Below are 21,552 nucleotides of genomic sequence, written 5' to 3'. Positions count from 1 at the left end.
TAAAATATAAAGCAGTATATACACAAAAGGCATGTTGTCATCATCACCATTAATTGTATCAAATTCTAGCACTAACTAGCTGAGTTCTGTTTTTGCTTTCATTTTGCAGAGCAGAGATTGAAGGGCAGAATTATTCACTGAGCTGGCCAAGCATACTTTAGTTGGTAGCAACATGGAGAATGCCACAAAATGTCAACTCTTTTTTAAAAACATTTTTTTCTTTATTGATTTTAGAGAGGGAGGAAGGGAGAGGGAGAGAGAGATAGAAACATCGATGAGAGAGAACATTGATTGGCCACCTCCTGCATGCCCCCACTGGGAATTGGGCCCACAACCTGAGCATGTGCAGTGACCGGGAATCAAACTGGCGACTTCTTGGTGCATGGGTGGACGCTCAACCACTGAGTCATACTGGCCGGGCAAGGATGTCAACTCTTATTGGTCATCTTAGGAAGGTTTCATATTTGACCAAAAAAAAAAAAAAAAAAAAAAATAGCCTTAAATGAAAACCTATTCTGGTCACCGTACCTTCAAGTAGATTTTTTTTTTTCCCCTACCAAGAAAAGAAACCAGTTTAGTAGGTTTTGTATTATTCAACTGTACTTGTAATTTAAGCCTTATCAATGGCCATTTGTGATATGCTTTCCTTGTATTTTTTAACCCCAAATTCTTTTTTAAAGAGCAGACTTTAGGTTGAACACAATTGAACAAAATCTCAATATTTGACAGCAATTATTCATATGACGATGACTCTGGGATAGAATCATGTACTGGTTAAGTCCTTGGGCTCTGATGTTGGTCAGACCTGGGTCTGAATGTGATTCAGTTAGTATCTAGGTGTATGAACTTTGGCAGATTGCTTTACTGCTCTGTGCCTCTGTTTCCCCACATGTAAAGCAAGGATGATTACAGCACCAGACCTACTAGGTTGCAGCAGAAGTCAGTGATTAAATCTATATAAAGTGCTTGGCCCAGTGCCTGCATAGAAAAAGGGCTTGATAAATACTAGCTACTAGTGTAATTCAGGAATATCTAAAATAATTCAGGAAATGAGCCCAAGGGAAATGGAGTATCCCCTTCCAGTGGGTATTCCCATCCTGTGGAGTTGGCACAGATCAATGGTAGAGCCCCTTTTCCTGCTGCATACCACATTTATTTGGGGGAGAGATCTAGTTTCTGTTACTGTCACATGAGGGGTGAACATCAGGAAGAGCAGTGGTTCTTATATAGCAGGGAAGAAGTGACCATGTGGAGGGGACTGTCACAGAAGGGGAATGGCAGCTGGGAGACTAGAGTGAGCTGTGAGGAGGGTTAGAAGGAACAGGGTGGCGTCATTTGCCAGGTGTCTTGCCCAGGTCACATCACCTATTCTTGGGGACAGAAGATTCCAGATGATATGATTCACTATGTGTGGTGATTTACTTGGCAGGGCACAACCTTTTTCTAGTTTTTTTTTTCATTTTTCTTCTTTCCTCTCTTCCTGCTTTTAACCCAGATATCTGTGGGGCCCCAAATCTTGTTGCACTGTCCCAGAATGGTTGAACTGTAAAAAAGAAATAACAACTGTGGGACATCTGCTACATGCCAGGCACTTTATTTTATTTTTGTTAATCCTCACCCAAGGATATTTTTCCATCGATTTTTAGAGAGAGTGAAAGGGAGGGAGGGAGGGAGAGAGAGAAACATTGATATGAGAGAGACACATCAATTGTTTGCCACTCACCTGACCCTGGCTGGAGCCGGGATGGAACCTGCAACCCAGGTAGGTGCCCTTGACTGGGAATCAAACCCGAGACCCCTTGGTCCATGGGCCAATGCTTTAACTGCTGAGTCAAACCAACCATGGCTGCCAAACAATTTAAACCCCCGATCACATTTGATCCTGTGCAATGAGTGAGGTCACCATCATTTTATAGATGAGGAAACTGAAGCTCAGAGAAGACACAGAAGCTGCCTAAGGCCCCGTACAAGCTGGTAAGCCACAGAGCCAGACTTTACAAGACCAGTGCTCTAACCCCTGAGCGTTAGGGCCCGCAGAGCCAGACTTTAAATCACCAACTGCCTTACGCCAGAATCCAGCTTCTCCTGCCATTTAGCACACAGCGTTATACCATACATTATTTCAAATTCATATGGATTTTTGTGACATTCCTGTGGCTCAGTGGCCTACACATGGGTCTCCCAGAAATATCTGTGGATTTAAACTTTTAGTAATGAAGAGAATAACTGACATATTCTTGTTCCTGTCTCAAGTGGGCAACGAGCAGGTTAAGTCACTAGCTCTAGTTCTCAGAGCTAGTCATGGCAGAGCCAGGCAGGGGATCCGGTCTGTCACATGCCAAGGTGTGCGGTGCTGCCTCCCATTTTTCTCTGAGAGTCTAGGCTTGAGGCAGGGATGCTATTCTCTGAGCACATCTTTCTCGGGGAACACTTGTGGCGTTCTCTGTTTTAAACTAGTCCAAAGGGGAACTGAAGAGGACCCGAGTATGCTCGTGGGAAGGGTGAGGTGGGTAGGGTGAGGCGGGTAATGGGGGTTGCAATGGCTGTGGGCCAGTTGCGAATTATGAACTTTGCAACCTCCGGTCTCTGGGCGTGAAGCTGAAATAAGCCCTGTGATTCACAAGCTGGGTGTCTCCCTTTGCTTTCTCCAAGCAGACCCTGTGCATTCCCACCTGGAGACCTGAGCTCATACTGTTTGCTCCATGGGAATGCCCTGCTGCCCACACCTCCCTCGCCATGCCTATCTGGGGAGACCCGTCACAACTGCCACCCTCTCTAGGAAGCCTCAGTGGATTGGCATGGATAATCTATTCATTTATGAATCTGAGTTAAGTAATTTATTATACATTCAGAAAAGGCAAATGGAAGACTATTTTGAGAAATTTGCGAAAATACCATACTCAGGGGATAATACATGTTAATAATAATCTTAATATGTGAAATTCCATGGGTCAGTGACCCTATATAGTGCTTGATTTTCAATTTTATTCTACCTTCATGGCACGTGAAATGGGTTTCAGCTCTCTAGTAGAATGCTGGAGACTTTGTATTTGCATGGGCAGACTCTGGTGTCAGACAGTTGAGGTTTGAATGCTGGTGATCTTGGATAAGTCATTTCCCATATCTGTGCCTCTGTTCCTTCCTTTGTGAAAGAGCGATACTTATGCTATGTTGTTAGGTTGTTGGGGGATGTCATGGGATAACGATAATAATAATAACAATAATAATAATGTGTTGAGTGCTTCCTATGTGCTAGGCACTGTGCTAAGCTGGGCTTTACATTCTTATTTGATCCTCCCAAGAGCTCCTTCATTCTTGAAGTCCCCCTACCCTGCAATATTTTCTTCCCCATAGCACTTACCATCTTCTAATATATTACATAATTTACTCATTTTGTTTATTTTTCATCTGTCCCTCCCAGGGCCTCTTGCCTTGCACAACTCCAGGAGGCACCATTCACAGTGCATTCTGAGTTCTTCTCTGGGCTTCTTTTACTGAGAATATTAATGTGGTGACTTCCTAGAGTTGTGTGATATGGAGACCCTGGAGCTCCAGGAGGGCAGGGATTTTCCCCCCTATTTTGATCATTGCTGTATCCCTATACCTAGAACAATGCCTGACCTATAGTAAGCTTTCAATAAATATTTGTTGAAAGAAAGAATAAAAAAGCCCCCAAAAAGAGCCCATTTTATTGGTGAGAAAATTGAGGCTTGATGAGTTGTTAACTTGCCTAAAGCCCAGCGAGACACTGAGGTAGCTGGGTGTTTCCAGCACGTCTTCCCTCAATGGGTTTGCAAAGCTGCATGTCTGAAATGCCTGGCATTGTCCCTGCCACCCCATAATTGCTCAACAAATATTAATGAGCTTGCCTACATGGGTCAGCCCCTCTACTCTGCTAGACAATCGCCACAGAGTGACAAATTGTCACACAGCTGTTGCTTTGAGAAATTGGATAAATTGCACAGTGCAAAGAAAAGGTGGACCTTTCAGAGATTTTGGAAGAAAATTCCCTAATCCGACTGCTAAAGGTTGGAGTTTGCAGGGGCCTCTCTGGCCTTCCTAGCCCGATTTTTTTCCCCTGCTGCCTTCCCTTTTGTGAGTATCTCTTCCCCTTTTTGCTTGCAGTGAGTTCTGCTCTCCTGTAGGCTACAATGTGTCAGTTGTTATAAAATCCTGGAGGTGGAGCTTAGTGACGAGGGCGAGGGTGGTGGGGGAGTGCTCAGCCAGCCCTGCTGGGCGAGCAGTCCAGCTCTGGGTTCACCCCGAGCTTAAACCTTGCAGCAAGAGAACTTCCTTCTCGCTCTTCTGGCTTTGATCCTCACTGTACCTCAAACCAGAGGCGCTGAAGGGAGGGAGGATGCGAGATGACCGGCTCTTTGGCAACCTGACCATCTCCTTAGCAGAGCCTTGGAAAGCCAGCCAGGGGCTGACTGCACGACCAAGGAGGCGCCGCGCCTCTGGTGGATGTGTGTTTGTGTGTGTGTGTGTATGAGCGGGTGAGTGGGTGTGAGGGAGGGTGTGTGTGTGTGTGTGTGCATGTGTGTGTGTGCATTGTGACTGTGTGTGTGCGTGTCCAGATGAGTGTGCGAGTGCATGCATGAGAGAGAGAGAGAGAAAGAGAGCAAGAGAGAGTGTGTGTGTATGTGAGTGAATGTTCTTGGTTATTATTTTTTGGAAGAAAAACCTTGAAAATCTGGGGCAGGTTACCGTGCTCCCAGGGTGGTGGTTCTCCTTTTGCAAGAGGAGCTCACCAGACCAAGCTACTAGAGACATTTTTCGGCGAGTAAAGAGTATTTTCCTTCCAGGAGAGGGATTTTTCCCCTGGCTCTGCAGCCAAGTAAAAGAGATTAGCCCCTAAACCTGTGAAATCAACCAGAGCCGTGTGATTACCAGAGCTTGAGAGAGAATACGGGAAGAAAAGGAGAAAAAAATTAAATAGCCTGTCAGTGCCTTTGGCCACGTTGGAAGATGTCATCTCAAACTAAGTTCAAGAAAGACAAAGAGATCATTGCTGAATATGAAGCCCAAATAAAAGGTGAGATGCGGGCTGGGGAGTCATGCCTCCCCTCCCCTTTCCTTATTCCCTTGCTTTGGCTTTCCCCCTTTTCCTCCCTGCCATTATGAAATGTTGTTATGCATCAATAATCTTATTGTGAGGAGAAACAGTGGCAGCCGTACAAGTCCAGACTGGTTTCAACTGCAGAGAGCGCTGGTGCTGGGTGTATGGATTATGGAGCGGCAGCGATCACTGCATTGCAGGTGTGTGAGGAGGATGCGACCCCGGCTTTAGGAGTGTCTCAGATACTCCATCATCTTGGCTGTGACATGCCACTCTAAGGCCATTTTGATAGTCACACCTCCCCCCTCTTAAAAGTCTCTTAATATGGTGTCTATTTTTTACGGTCTGCTGTTTTTTTTTTCCTCCTTTATGTTGTTGCTTTGCCTCTGCGCCTTTCTCTGGGCATGCATGCGCGCAGGGAAGTAGCACAGGGAGGCTGCACTGCTTTGTCGGTGTCTCTCGGCGGGCCTGGGCTGCCATGGATGAACTGTGATGGGGCATATTGATCCAAACTAATGCAGGCATTTAGGTGTGAAGAGGGAGCTCGGTGCAGAAAATGTATTCTCTTGCAGTGTGCAGCCCCAGTCACCTTCCGTGCACTAGCGTTTTGGGTCATCAGCTTTCATTCAAAGCCAACAGCTCAGTGCACTATGTCGGCTGGTAGGCGCTGCCTGGCTTCCGTGGTGCCAGGGGAAGCCTGCCAGGATGGTGAGATGACCTCTGGCTGCTTGTTCCTGCGATGGTGCCACTGGGTGCACACCCCTCTCAGAAGCCGCTCCCTAAATCCACAGTAGCAAGGCAAAATAGGACACTGGACACAATCGCGTAGACAAATGGAGGCAGAACCCTCATTCAGGCCTGAGTTCTAGGCTCAGCTTTGGCAAGGAAAACCTAAAAGCACCATTCACCATGCTCACTCTTTCTCCAAGGATGTACCCTTAGGGAAGCTGGGGTCTGTGCCCCTTAGCATTTTTGTTTTTCTGGTCACCATTCTCCTTGCTGCGACACAGGGTGTGTTGTGGTCTCATAGAAAGAGTAAAGATGGAATACATCTTCGGTGGATGTTGATGCCTTCCCTGGAGGTGATGAGTGCACTATGGAGCAAGTTGGTGACTCGGGGCTCAGGCGATCCAAGGTTGCCACACCTGCTTCTAGGTGCTGCTGCAGCTCAAGACTCAGGACCGGTGGGAGGCTGGACAGTCACAGCTGCTGTACACGCTTCAGATGCTCGGGAAACTTTGGGAGGGGAGCAGCCATCAGCGGAGAGCTTTGGTTTTTTCCAGTCTCCCAACTGTCTTATGCCTTTTAGTTCTGGTCGAACCTTGCATGCTAATCACCTCTGGGTAGACCCTGGGGTGAAATAAGCAGAAAACCCTCTGGTCTCCATCCCTCTAGTTTTCAGTTCAGTGTAGAAAACAGTGACTTACGATGTTTCAGCCTTGCTGACAAGCCCTGGTCAGAGATTTGAATTCACCCGACAGCTCAATACAAAACCCAGTTAGGGAGTTTATGTTTTATAAGACTAATTTGTCCGAATTTTTAAAAAACTGAGGTTGCCAAGGGAAAAAAAAAAAAGCCATAGCAGAGAAGGGGATGCTGAGTTTTGGACGGGTTGAGGTTTTTATAAGCATAGTCTTGGTAGGAAATGTGCTGATCACTTTGAAGGGTTGCTACCACCGGCCGGTGAACTTTGCTTGAAGATCTATTAAGCATTTATTGTTCTGGCTGATTCTTAACTTTTTACATTTCACCTTTCTTTTAACAACTAATTTGCAAGTACAAGGTAATGCATTTCAACAGGAAATTTGCCCAAATGATCTTGTCTCTTGTAGGCTCTAAACGCCTCTGCATTCTAGTTACAGGAGTTTAAATGTATTCTTTAGCGTTGACACCCACACGATTAAGGTCAGGATGCTGCTATGCCCCAAACCATCTGGAATCTTTTCTTTCAGAATTCTGTGTTCATCATCATTATAGTTATTGTGTGTACAGGGCTCTACAGTTTCTATGGCACACTCACAGACATCACCGCTCTTGGTCTCCACAAGGTACAGAAAGGGTTCCCATGAACTCAGTTTTAGAGATGAGGAAACGGAGGCTTCATAATGTTAAGTGACTAGCCCAAGGTCACAAGACTGGAAATGTGAAGGCAGTGGGTTTTCTGCCAGGCCCAGTGTTCTCTGATACATTGTTTGCCTGCAGCTGCCCCTGGAAGGATTGATGTCAGTAGCAGATGGCAGTTTTGTGGTGGGGCTGGCTGCCTCTTGATGGCATTCCATTGTTTTCCCTCTTACTTTGATCCTTTGCCTTTGTTGCTTGCCTCTGAAGAATGTTTGACCAATCACCAAAAATAATGCCTGATGCCAATTACCTTCCTCCCTGGATAGCATTTGACCAATTTGTAAACACTCTGCCTAGTTAGACAGATTTTGTCCTCTGTGAATTCTGTGAGGGGAACTTTTGATTTTTAAAAATGATACTGAGTTCTTTGTAAACATACTCTCTTTTATCTCTTTTTGAAGAATTTATTGACCTAACAAAGGGAATGTTTTACAACAGTTTTTTTTTTCCTGTTGTAAAATATTTCAGACTCATGCCTTCTCTTGCTTCATCAGATACTTGAATTCCTTTGATTAAATACCTGCAATGCAGTAGTATACCATATGCTTGTTCATTTCCAGTGATGGGGAACTCACCACCTCCAAAGCCCACATATTCTATCTTTGGACAACTCTGGCTGTTAAAAGTGGTTTTTATGTTGGATTAAATAAGTCTCTTATCCATTTATTGGTTCTATAATATCTGCTCTTTGGGACTTTGTAGAACAAGAAATAGGCTTCTCCATGACCGCCCATTGGATATTTGGAAACCCTGATCATAGCCACTGGACTTGGATTATCCTCACTTGCTGATTTACAATAGTTTACTGCTGCTTATCTTCACTCTGCTTTGAATCTACTGCATCCTGGGTTGCAAACTCCAGTGCCTTTGGGTGCTTGGCAGGTAGAATAAATGAGTGATGATGGCCAAGTAAGATTATTTGTGGCAGCTGCTCCATGACCTCAGCAAGGGCAATATAAGAAGGGGTTGTGGTGATTCTGATGGGCCTGTACAAATGGGCAACCAGTTTTATCATTTAGGAATGTAGGCCCAGCTATCTTTCAATTTTTCAACAGATGCCAGAATCTGGATGAAAGCTTTATGCTTTTAAAGAGGTTTTGCCACCCTGGCTGGTTTTCTCAGTGGTTAGAGCATGGGCCCACAAACCAAAGAGTCGTGGGTTCGATTCCAACCTCGGTTGCGGTTCATCCCTGGCCCTGGTTGGGGGTCATGCGTGAGGCAGCCAATCGATGTGTTCTCTCTCACATTGATGTTTCTCTCTCTCTCTTCCTCCCCCTCTATCTAAAAATAAATGGAAAAATATCCTCTGGTGAGGATGAAAAAAAAAAAAAAGTTTTGCCAAATAGATCTCCAAAAGATGATACTATCAAAAGTCTTCTTCAAGAGTAGTACTAAGTACTAAATGAGATCTTCTAGATGTGGTCAGAGAAAGAAAACAACTTACCTCTTTTACACTGTATGTAATGCTTTTATTAATATAGCCTAAGGGTTGAATTAGCCTTTTCACTGCCACCCCCTCACTGCACCATATATATTTATATCTTCTATATTTTTTCAATCCACTAGGCAAGGATCCTTGTCAGAGAGAAGGAAAATGAAATGAATTTGATATGATTTATTCTTGGTGACCCTGTGCTGGCTCCAAATGAACATTGCTTCCTGTCTGAGGTGCTCACAAATGCCCCTTTTCAAATCTGTTCAAGAACCTTGCCCGAGAGTGACATCATATTCTCTAGTCAGAACTGGCAAGCTGTAACTTGTCCCCCTTTTGAAATTAGAACATTTGCCCATCCACAGCTTTTTGGCACCTGTCCTATTTTTCACAATTCCCTCAAAGACCACTGATAGTGTTTGGTAATCTTATTTGCAGGCGTTCTCAGTATCCTGGACTCTAATTCATCTTGCTGTCAGACATAATGGTCTGTTCTACATTTATTCAGAGTTCCCATTTCCATTTCAACCTAATGGAAAATTGAAATAAAAATGCAGTGATTGACTTTCGTGTTTTATTTTTTATTACACGACTCTAATCATTTTAGTCTATCTTAATAGCAAAACTCTATAATTTTGGGAAAGAAAAGCAGGTATTGAAGAGGCTCACAGAGAATGCATTCGTTTAAGCTTTCATTCAGTAAACATTGAGTATCTACTTTGTTCTTAATTTTGTGCTGGGCATCGTGAGAGATGCAAAGTATACGATACATTCTTGGCTTTCTAAGAGTTTTTGTGGAATATGGTGATAAAATCAGTGAAGAAAAAACAACAACACAGAAAACTTCCGACTGAGCACCCGATGAGTTCAGTCTTAAAGGGATTGTGCCACAGAGTAAAGGTTGGACAAACTCCTTCAGAACCCTCATTGCCTTCAACGGGTTTCAGTGAGGAATGCAGGCTGGGTTGGTTGGGGAAGCAATGGGGAGTCGGGGAGACTGTGGCTGAGTAGGGGGCTCACCTGGAGGAGGCAGCCATTGCTCAGCTTCAGTCTGTCATTGCCAGAAAAGGTGAGCCCAGAGTGGTCTGCTCTTTCAGTGTTTCAAGGGAATCTAGATTTTAAAACAAAATTGCCTGAGTTTTATTTTTGAAATTTCTTATTACAATTTAAAAAATTCAATTATTGAGCTGTCAGTGTTCTTCATATATCCTGCATACAAGTCCTTTATCAGATATATGATTTGCAAATATTTTCTCCCATTCTGTGGGTTGTCTTTTCACTTTTTCCATAGTGCCCTTTGAAGCACAAAAGTTTTTAATTTTTATGAAGTTCAGAGTATCCATTTTTGTACTCTACTCATGCTTTTGGTATCATAGCTGAGAATTATTTGCCAAATCCAAGGCCATGAAGACAAACTCCTGATATTTAAATGGTAGCTCAGATGTAAAACAACAACACTAAAATGTCTGAACAAACCTGTCAGTAGGACAATTTCAGCTCATGGCCCACCATTTGCAACTTCCGGCCTACAAGGTGATGGGGCCTCAGCCAGTTTTCCTGTTTCGTCTCCAGTTGTTTTCTCTGTAGTAGGCCTCTGCCTCTGTAGTAGACCCGGGTTCGGTTCCCGCTAAGGGCATGTACCTCGGTTGCAGTTTGTCCCCGGCCCTGGTTGGGTGGTGTGGGTGGCAGCCACTCGATGTGTCCCCTCCATGTTGTTGTTTCTCTCTCTCTCTCTCCTTCCCACTCTATCCGAACAAAAAATGGAAAAATGTCCTTGGGTGAGGATAAAACAAAACAAAACAAAACAGAATTTTGTGTGTAGTCCTTTGGCTGTGCACTCTGAGGGCAGAAATACTCATGGTCATCTTCATTTCCCCAAGGTGCTTGGCACATGATTGATTGAGTGGCTGATAAGTTATTAAGAAGAAATTTTACTCTTTATACCCTGTGGCTCAAGCAATTATTTTCTATGACATTTGTCTTAGTCAGCTCAAGCTGCTATAACAAAATGCTATGAACCGAGTGGCCTAAACAACACATTTTATTATTATCACAATTCTGGAGGCTGGGAAGGCCAAGATCAAGGTGCCAGCAGATGCAATTCCTGGTGATAGCCCACTTCCTGGCTTGAAGATGTTGCCTTCTTGCTGTGTTCTCACATGGTCTTTCCTTGGTGTGCGATGAGAAAGAGCAAGCTTTCTGTCTTTCTCTTCTTATAAGGGCACTAATCCTACCAGGAGGGCACCATCCTCATGATCTCATCTAATCCTAATCACCTCCCAAGGCCCCACCCAACCCCAAACACCATCATATTGGGAGTTAGGGCTTTGACATTTAAATTTGAGGTGGGGGGAACACACATTTAACTCATTATAATACCCATACTTTCTATTTCATTGAAAGCAGGGGTTTTATTGGTAAAAGAAATGTTCTTCATGGTTTGTTGAATTTCCTTCTTTGTCTCTGATAGGGGAGATGTTTATTTGGTGAAAGTGGATATGTTAAAAGCCAAGGTGATGTTTGATGAGCTGATGTTGGTCACAGTCAGGGTGGGTGTGGCTGGGGAGCATTGCACTTCAGGCATCTTCCAGTCTGGGGGAAATCAGTGGATCTGGGGGTCTATATTGGCCATTTTTGGAGTTCTCAACAATAATGTTTATATGTTAGGGATGATCTTTCCTTTCCAGAAACCTCTATCATTCATTCATTCATTTATTCATTCATTCGTTTACTCATTCATTCACTCACTCACTCTCCTATTCATTTAGTGACAGTTACAAGTTGTGCTTCAGGCTATACAGCTTTATTTAGTAGTGGGAGGTAATTAACTTTTATTTAGCTCTAGGTCTCAGTCATATATTCAGTCTCTCTTTTGTGATCCCAATAATTGTGAGAGATAGTCGCTATTAGTCCTATTTTATAGATTAAAGTCTAAATAAAGTTTGAAGAAATAAAATAAATTTCCTAAGATTACACAGCAAATAGTGGCAGAGCTAGGTTTACCCCAATGCTTCCTGACTTCTGGTTGTGCAGGGAGGCAACATGGCTCTGAGCCCAGAGGTTTCTTCCTTGGGGGGCCAGTCTGGGTGGGTCTTAATCTTTGACTTCCTACTAACATTTCCACGCCCCTTCTAATCCAGCCTCTCCTAGTTCCCACTTGATGTCCCCCAGCTGGGTCAGGTCCCTTCACTCCCACCCCAGGGAGTCAGTCATCTTTGGGAAACTAGCCGACCAGAAACACCACTGTAGACTTGACAGAGGCGCACAGGTCTACCTCCACCAACCTGGAAATACAGAAACAGAAATCTTAGGTGTCTTCTAGTCCAGTTCTCCTACTTTTGTGTGTGTGAGTGTGTGTCCAGATGTGGAAACTGATATTCAGAGAAGGGTTCTGGTTAGCAGACACATCTAGACCATATTTCCCTGAGGGCGAAAGCTCTATCTGCTTGGTTTATTGCTGTAGCCTGGTGCCTGGCATCTAATTGGTGATCAATAAATGTTTGGAGTTGAATTGCTCTGGTGGGTGGGGCAAGCCCTGGCAGTTTCACTTGTAAATGCTTCATTCCTGATGGATTGTTGGTGTTTATAAAATATCTTGCCTGGCCAGGAGTGGTTGCCCAGGAGGCAGGGTTGAATGGTCCTTGGAAAACAGGATGAGGCAAGTATATGACAGGATAAGAATTGGAGAGATCAGGAGGGGAAGAGGTTAGGCGGGTTCAGAAACTGGTCCTTTCCTTGTAGGTGCAAGGAAGGTCACAGGGACTGACCTTTTAAAAATGCTGAGCTTCAGAACCTTTCACCTAAAATAGGACCTAGAAAGCTGTGTCCTGGGCTCAATTTCACTTGTAAATGCTTCATTCCTGATGGCTTGTTGGTTTCTAAAATATCTTAGCTGGCCAGGAATGGGATTTTGGCTCTGTTCTCTTAATATGTTTAATTACTAGGCCAATTTATGTTTGGAGTAGTGTTCCCTGAGGTGTATTCCATGAGATTGGATATAAGGAGATGTAGGGTGGAAAAATAGTTTTGTGGTCAAATAGGTTTTGGATGTTCTAGCATAAACTGAATGAAATAAGTTTGTTTCCCACAGGACTTTTGGGAACCTTGAATGTGTTAAGTGTGAATCTACAAGAAGGAGTCATGGGCTTTCACCAAACCTATTTCATCTTAGAAACCCTTTTCATGGAACATCTCTCAGGACTCTGTTCCTGAGATTACATTTTGGAAAATGTCAGGCTACTTGGTTTGTGGATTATCCAGATTCTTTCTCTTTTTGCCTTTTGCCCAGTTCCCTAGGGCAGTTTGAAGAGGGGAAGAGGTAAAACAAATGCATATCCAGCTCAGCTAAATGGTATCAGTGTGCTATTTTGAGGTCACTTAGAAAATGTGGGTTTTGACATTTCCAATTACAGAGCGCTCAACCATTGATTTAAATGGTAATTTGGTGACAGCTCACTCCTGATCAATATGCATGGCATGTACGCATGTGCCCATCTGCGCGTGACAGTAAGGGGGTGCAGTCGGCTGCAGGCAGTGCTCAAGGTGCCTTGAATGGACGTAGGCGCTGCCCCTGTGATTGTACAGTTGGTGTCAGGTGATAACAGTGCAGATGAACACACAGAAGCCCCATGGCCCATCGCACCTCAGAGTGAACAGATCTCAGCCACAAATCCAGGTGCACGAAAAATATGTTTTTCTTTATATTTTATAACTTGATTTCCACTTCACATCTCTATTCTGTTGAAGGCGGCAGCAAAAAATCTAAGTCAGTTTGGGGTTTCCTCCAGCGTTGTGTCCCAAATGCAGGTTGGCAGAGGCAGCACCAAGGACATTTGCTTGGTTTGGCACTACTGACCTAGTCTCCTTCTTACTGGGTCTTCATCGGCCAGGCAGTGACAGTGATCCTCCTTTTTCCAAACACCGAGGCTCCTTTGCTTGTCCCCTCTTCCTCTCCTTCCACGTGATTTGCAGGCACGGGGGTCACCCTGGGGCTCACATGCCATGCTGGTGGTGAGAGACTGGACATTTGTCTCAGGCTTGTCTTGCCGGCACTCACTGCTTCTCCAGGGCCTCCCTGGGGCTCCGCCAAGGAAAGTGACCCAGCTCCTCTCTGGTCTCAGATTCTGCAAATCTATGAGGGGTTCCCTCATCACCCTCTTTCCCTAGGTTTGTTTGGGATGACGCAGGGTGCAGGTTATTTTCTTATAGATGCATAAACTCCACATATACCTGACTCCCTGAAATCTTTATTCATGTGTGGGGTGAGAGGGGTGATAACCTGGCACTTCATCATCAGCCGGTCTCTCACAGCTATTGTCCATAATCCACATTTCTTTTTATTCTCCCTGAGGGCTAGGCTTTTGAAAGTCAAAAGCCAAGAATTAAGTCTTTCTCTGTACTGTATTGTTCCTGAGGTAATGAACACAGAATACCCTCCCTGCCTGAATCGGGTCCAAGAGGTCTAAGAAAATGTGGAAGAAAACCTTCAGGATTTCAAAATATTAATTGCAGTGAGTTTCCTCCCTTCTGCAGCTGCACCATCCTGGCCCAGACCACCATCACCTCTTGCTAGGACCAGGGAAACATCCTCCTAACTCAGGGGTTCTCAACCTCCGTGCTTCTGACATTCGGGGCAGGATCATTTTTGTTGTTGTGGGGGTAGTGTCCGGCACGGTGTGGGAAGTTGAGTAGTGTTCCTGGCCTCTACCCACTGATAATCAGTAGCACCCCCTCCTCAAGCTGTGACAACCAAAAATGTCTCCTAACATTGCCAGATGTCCCCTGGTAGGGGGCTGCAGAATAGGCCCCAGTTGAAAGACTGTCCTACATAGTCTCCCTGCTTCTCTTGTCCTCATAGTCTGTTCTTACCATAGCAACTAGCAGTGATCCTTACACAGGTTAAATCTAAGCACGTCAACCCTGCGTTCCAAACCCTCCAGTAGCATCTCACTGCATGAGAATCGAATCCAAAACTCTAGTTCAGCTTGCAAAGCCATGCCTCCCTTGGCCACCTTACCTGTCGACTTTTCCCGGTTCCTTGAATTCTCCAAGCTTGGACCTGCTTTGGGCCTTTGCAATTAGCTTTTTAGTCTATGTGGAATCCTTTTCCTCTGGATTGTCACAGAGCTGACTCCTTCTTGGAAGTCAGCTTTCAGCTTGCATGTCAACTCCTGACCCTTCAATTTTAAGTAGCCATGGAGTGGCTACTGGGTCTGCTGACATGAATTCTCAGCAGAGCACTTATGGCTCTATAGTATTTTCCCTTCTTTGTTTATTTCTTCTCTTTACCAGAATTGAAAGTCTGTAAGAACAAGACTTTTATTTCTCTTGTTCATTTGTGTTTTGCTAGCATCTAGAACAGCACTTGGTATATAACAGGCGATCATAATATTTTTTGAATAAATGAAGGTAGATGTCCTTGTGAAGGACTTTGCACACGAGCACTTGTAGGTATTTTGCTTCGGGGTGCATGGGATTGGACTAGGAACTACAGTCTAGAGGCACATAATGAAGCAGATCCAGGCTTTCCCCAAACCCTGACTGAGAGAGAGTTCAGGAAGATGAAGCCTCAGAAGGGACAGTTGTATCCATGCAGAGCCATCCAGTCGATGGCGTAGGGGGTAGTGGGGTAAAGAGAGCAGGTGCCACTGCAAAGATGCTGCAGGGAATCCAGTGTTTTTGTTAATTGAGTGTGTCTGATATAGGGACACAAGAACGGGTAAAAGATAGTCTTCATCCCTGTCTTTGATAGACTCATAGTTTTCTGGGAAGATAGTTACAAAGAGAGATTAATCAATTATAATACAGCAAGTACTGGAATAGTCCTGGGACCACACACTGTGGAACTCAGAATGAAATGACAGCTTTGCCTGGGAGAGCTGGAGAAGTTCTTATAGAAAACAGGACTTTTGAGTCGGGGTATGAAGGATGGATAGAAACTCTCAAGATGATAAAAGGCATTTCCTGAAGAGAGAACAGCCTGTGCAAAGGCGTGGGGATCACGAAAGGGCCTGGGTACTTGGGACATGGTGAGAAGTTTGATGAGGCTGAAATTCAGAGTAGGTGGGATGAAGTGGGGTTGGGAGATGATTGAAGTGAGAGGAGCTTGAAGTTCTTTTCTAACCATTGGATCCTATGAGTCTTTGACCTTGGAGATGGTGGATGAGAATCTTTTTTTTTAATCACAGTTTTTTCTGATTATAGGTATGTACATATTCATTATTTTAAAAATTTTGAAAATACAGAACAATATAAAAGAAAAAAAGAAAAAAAAATCTAGAATATACTACTTGAGATAACCACTATAAACATTCAATGTATGCCCAGGCCGGTTTGGCTCAGCAGTTAGAGCGTCAGCCCGCAGACCGGAGAGTCCCAGGTTCGGTTCCCGCTAAGGGCATGTACCTTGGTTGTAGTTTGTCCCCGGCCCTGGTTGTGGTTGTGTGGGTGGCAATCACTCGATGTGTCTCTCTCACATCGATGTGTGTCTCTCTCTCTTTCCCCCTCTCCCCCTCCCGCTCTATCTAAAGATAAATGAAAAAAAAAAAAAAAGTCCTCTGGGAGGATAAAAAATAAATAAAAATAAAAGTAAACATTTAATGTATTACCTTCCAAATTTCATATTTCTATTAAATCTGTTTTATATTTATGTGTAACAAAAAGTGGGATCATAGAGCTTTTATGAAAAGTTATAAAAATAAAGCTGATAGGCAAATCATCATAGGTCTGTAGACCTAGGGCTTGAAACAGACATAGTATGGCCTAAAAATAAACAGACGTTGCCAAATAAGAACATCAATCAATAGGCATGACCTTCCATGTGTTTGGATGGTCCTTTAGAGTGGGAGATTGTTGTGACAGGCTTGTGTTGGCCACTTCTATCCCCACAAATTAGTATAAAATTGAGGGGAACTGAGCTCACTCATCAAGAAATTCATCTGTGCCAGTCACCTTCAGCTAAACATTTCCCCCCTTCCCAGTCTCCTATAGTCTCACTTCCCTCTTGGTACCCAGGCAGAAGTTCCTGCCTTTGGCAGGAAGTACTAAAAAGAGTCTTGTCCAAGGCAGAGCATTTAGCCTCAGCAGCAAGTTACCCTCTCTGCTGGCACTTTCCTCTGGTTTACCTTTCTTTGCTGTTTTCTGCTGGAGTTCTGTTCATCAGTGGTAATTTGGGATTTCTGATTGCTGCTTTGTTCCCAACAGTGGTAACTTGCTCTCCCCTGGCTTATAATGGTTGCTGAGGGTGTTTTCAGAATATAGTTTACTACAGATCAGTGTGTTTTCCAACTTTTGTCAGACAGAAAGCCCTGTAGGCACAGAGAGTTCTCACTGAGAGATTGGAGCTCAGAGGGAGGTGATAGCTCTGTAGGGGGACCTTCCACAGCTTAAAAGGAACCAGAGGGAGAGATGACATGAGATACACATGCCAATGAAACACTTCAGCCACCTTCAAGGACACAAAAGAGTGGATATCGCATCTCTGATTTTATTTGTACTGAAGAAGGTGCTGAGCAGCATGACTGCTCTCCAGCTGTCGTCTCATTAGGATGTTTCCAAGAAGAGTTGGCCAGTACATTACTTTTTATTTTACATGGTCTTTATTTTGATCAGTGGCCTCTCCAGACGGTATTTTTGGATCTCCTGAAGATATATAATCTTGGGGGAAACTGAGACAGAAAGATAGTCACTCCCTGGCTTCTGACACCTGGTGACCGATTGTTCCTTGACCTCCTACCCTGACCATTTGGACTCCTGACCTTTTGCCTGGTTGTGGTCTTTCGAGTTCATCTCTTGACCCTGAGCTCATTTGGGCTTTAGTCGTGGCCCAGTCCTCCTGCTTCAGGCCCCACCCTGAATATATCTGTCTTGCTGGATCTCATACTTGGCGTACTATCGCCATTGAAACTTGGCGCCAAAAATGACGGAGGCCTTACTGCTCTGCCAGAAACACAGAGCTGTATGCTATTGGGAATAGTGGGAAAGAAATGCTGAGAATATGGTGGGCCAGTTTACTTTGATTTAGTTGAACGAATATTTATTAATTCCTACTATGCTCCCTGACTCCATAGGAGGAAGATAAATTTTAACTCTTAATTACAAAAATATTGAGTGTTGCATAGGGGTGGTACAAAGTTCTCGGAGGACCCTATAGCGAATAGATATAAATAGTTGAAAATGTCGGAGGCGATTTCTGATATTGATCTGCAAGGCTGAATTGGCTAAGCTTATCTCACCACCATTATTCCTGAGCTATCTGGGACCAAGACAGAACGATCTTTTCATTTAGAGAAGGGCCAGAAGCCATACAAATATTTCAGGGGTCAGGAAGATTGGTACTTCTAAGAGAAACACACAACTCCTAGTGTAAAAGATTGAAATGGTGTCAGAAAAGGAACTTTATAATAGTTATATTCAAGATGGTAAGTACAGCTATGGGATAAGTGCCTTTGAGATGAAATGAACGCCAAGTATCAACTGAAGAGGATAGAAATCCATCCTGGTTGGAGAGAGTTATGCTAAAGTCACAGAAAGTAAGTGAGACAAGCATATGGATTGCTGTGACATGGCAGGGGGAGGGATGTGCTCTGGATGGAATTGCACACACCTGGGTTCGAATCTTGACTTATGACTTATCAGCTGAATGACCTTAGATAAGTCTTTTCCAAGAAAGATAAGAAAAGTAGGGATAATACCTAAGTTTTTAAATAAAAACATTTTTCTAAATTGATTTTTAGAGAGAGAGGAAGGGAGAGGGAGAGAGAGAGAGAAACATCCATGAGAGAGGACATTGATTGGCTGCCTCCTGCATGCCCCCAACTGGGGACTGGGCCCATATCCTGAGCATGTGCCCCAACCAGGAATCAAACTGGCAACCTCTTGCATGGGTCGATGCTCAACCACTGAGCCATACCTCAGTTTTCTTATTTGAAAAATAGGGATAATAATAGCTCACGTGTGTGTGCGTGTGTGTGTGTGTGTGTGTGAATTAGTTGAAATGACACACACCAGAATTTCCAGCACATTGCTTGGCATACAGGAGCATTCACTGAACAATTAAAATGTTAGCTAAACCAATAAGAGAGTCACCAGCATTCAGAGTCCTGCACAGTGAAGCTGAGCCTACAGGTGAAACAGTAATAAGTGCACTTGGTTGGAAGGGAGAGGAAGAAGGGCAGTACTAAAAATCCATCAGTAGAAGTGGAGCTGTCAGCACGGACACCTGGGAAAGGAAGGTTCCGGTAAGTCTTAGTCAGGCATGATGCTTTCTTTGTTTACTTCAGTGTTTTTTCCATTGTGGATCCTAGACCACCAGCATCAAAATCACAGGGGAGGAATTTATAACAAATTCAGATTCTGGGGTATCACCCCAGACCCACGGAATCAGAGTTTCTGGGGGTAGAACCTGGAAACCTGGATTTCATAAGTGCCCCAGGTTTTATGAACTTGAAATATTTGGGCCTGGACTATAGTAAACACTTCCAACTTGACTGTCTTGTATCCTTTTTGTTGTTGTTAATCCTCACTTGAGGATATTTCATTGGTTTTTAGATAGAGTGGAAGGGAGGGAAAAAGAGAGAGAAATATCGACGCGAGAGACACATTGTTTGGTTGCCTCCTGCATAACCCGGTCTGGGGCCAGGGATCGAACCTGCAACCCAGGTACGTGCCCTTGACTGGGAATCGAATCTGCAACCCTTTGGTCTGTGGAGGACGCTCTAACTGCTGAGTCAAACTGGCCAGGGCTGTGTATCCTTTTCGAATGTGAAAGAACATTTAGTAATCATGTAGACTATTGATGAATGAGGGAAAAAAACACACCCTGAACTCTCAGTGTGTGTGTGTTACAGTCCTATTTTTAAAAAATAAAAATGTATGTCTTTATGTATTTGGGTGTGTATAAAAAGAGTCTGATAATTTTTACTGTCTGATAATGATGTTTTCTCTTGGGGACAAGGAATGGGGTAGAGGTCGTGTTGGGGGCAGGATGGTAGTGACAGGGAAGAGTGGAGACCTTTTCCCCCTTATATTCTTCAATTTTGATTGACTTCTAAAATAATGAATGTGATTGCTTTTCTAATTTAAAAACCCACTAAACTGACAATAAAAGTAAGGAATTTGTTGACAGATTTTTCTGCTATGGAGGATGCTCAGACATCAGCTGATGAAAGAGAGAGAGAGAGAGAGAAGGAGGAGGAGGAGGAGGAGGAGGAGAAAGAGAAGGAGAAGGAGAAGAAAGGAGGGAAGAAAGAATGAAATTTTAAGTTTTGCTTAACACCTTGGAGTGTTCATTATGTACTTTAAGAATGATTGCTGAAATTAACTATATTACTTTACTGGATTATCCCCATGCAATATGGAAGGCGTTTTCTTTCCTCTGCTCTTTTAAAATTCTAAGAGACAGGGATAGGGGTGGAATACTCAACCGAACCATTTAAGCTACTGGGTTTAAATCAGGAGCCATGTGGTGCTGTGTCAGAGTCTGGGATTTAGAGTTGTAAGACCTGATTTTCCATCTCTGATCTATCTTTTAGATGAGGCACGTCTCCATTCTGCATCCTTGCATCCTTATCTGTAAAATGAGGCATTATCTGCCCTAAAGGCTAGTTGCCATGAGGATCAAATGAGGTGGTGTGTGAGAAAGTAAACTCTGGAAGTCTGCAGAAATGTTAATTATTTCTATTTTTGCCTAGCTCCTCCCCTGGGCATGCTGCTATTACCATGTAGTTGTTTATGTGTCTGTCTCCCTGTGAGCTCCTTGAGTGCAGGGGCCTTCTTTTATTCATTCTGAATTCTTGTGCCTAGTGCCTGCCACACAGGAGGCATTCAAAGCAAGCTCTGGAATAACTATCAAGGAGAGAAAAATACATGCACAGTTAGGCTTAGGCTTATGAAAATACTAAGATGCTCTGTCAGGAAACACTGCCTTCTACTTCTATTTAAAGGAATTAGAAACAAACAAACAAACAAAAACCCACGTCCACAACAGAAATGATATATAGGAGAAAGTAAAGAACTTCATTAGGGAAAATGTAATTGCCCAGTTTTCTAAAGAGACAGAGCCACATCTCCATCCTCATTACTGTCAAAGGCCGGACGGCTGGTTCCAAGGAGGGCAAGATGAATGAAAAGGGACTGAGGAAAGACAAATCCTGATACCCCTGGAGAAAAGTCTCCCAAGAAACAGGAATGCTCCCTGGATCACCAGTTCCCTTTGTTTGTCAGCCCCTGGAATAAGCCTTCTCCAGGCTCCTCAGACAAAGACCCTCTTTGGCCTCTACCCCAGACTGTGGCTGGTAAACCACGAAGTCCCTTATTTCCCCTGGAAGTGGGAAAATGGCCAGTTGCTTGACAAAACTGGAAGGATTATTGGAGGCTCAACTTGGGGGCTCCAGTACCTTTAAAACTTGGGTAATTATCATCTGAATGGGTCAGGGAAGGACTGGAGCCAAGCCTAGAAACAGCCTTGGTGTAGTCCTGCAGTTAGGAAGGAGGGGACCAGTCTCAGCATTGGGCCTCTGGACCCTTCTCTGGTACTGCCACGAAGCCACACGTTCTTCTCCCTCTCCTGCACCAGTTGCCTAAGCACAGATCAGCCCAGGGGCACCATTAGATGGGTTTATAATTGTACAAACAAGTGGTAAGTGTTGCATGGACCATTGTTGGCCTAGGCAGAATCTCTAGTGGTCGGCCCAAAGGCTCTGTCTGCCCTGTTCAGTGTTTCATTTGAGTATTTGGATGAGGGCATGAGCATGCCTATCCAGTTTGAGAATGTCAGGAAATCAAGGAAGGCAGGCTTAGTAATCGGGAACATGGTTGTTAATATCAAACTGCCTGAGGTTTGCAGCCCAGCTCTGCTACTTTCTAGCTATGTGACTGTGGGTAAGCCTTTTAATCTCTTTGAGCCTCAGTTTCTCCACTGAAAAATGAAGATAAGAATCCA

The 21,552-nt window shown here is 44.0% G+C and overlaps 1 protein-coding gene across 2 annotated transcripts in view; it reads left to right on the top strand.

The window, feature by feature from the left end:
* Positions 1 to 4,642: 4,642 nt before the first annotated feature.
* The window catches only part of SRGAP3 (SLIT-ROBO Rho GTPase activating protein 3), a 229,625-nt gene continuing 212,715 nt past the window's right edge, over positions 4,643 to 21,552 (top strand). For both annotated transcript variants that reach the window (XM_036267035.1, XM_036267034.1), the window contains exon 1: positions 4,643 to 5,035. In XM_036267035.1, the coding sequence (XP_036122928.1) occupies positions 4,969 to 5,035 (67 nt within the window). In that variant the 5' untranslated portion in view covers positions 4,643 to 4,968. The remainder of the gene's footprint in view (positions 5,036 to 21,552) is intronic.

This window comes from Molossus molossus, unplaced genomic scaffold (assembly GCF_014108415.1).
Source record: "Molossus molossus isolate mMolMol1 unplaced genomic scaffold, mMolMol1.p scaffold_m16_p_18, whole genome shotgun sequence".
NCBI lineage: Eukaryota > Metazoa > Chordata > Mammalia > Chiroptera > Molossidae > Molossus > Molossus molossus.
This window is presented reverse-complemented; position numbering and strand designations above follow the sequence as displayed.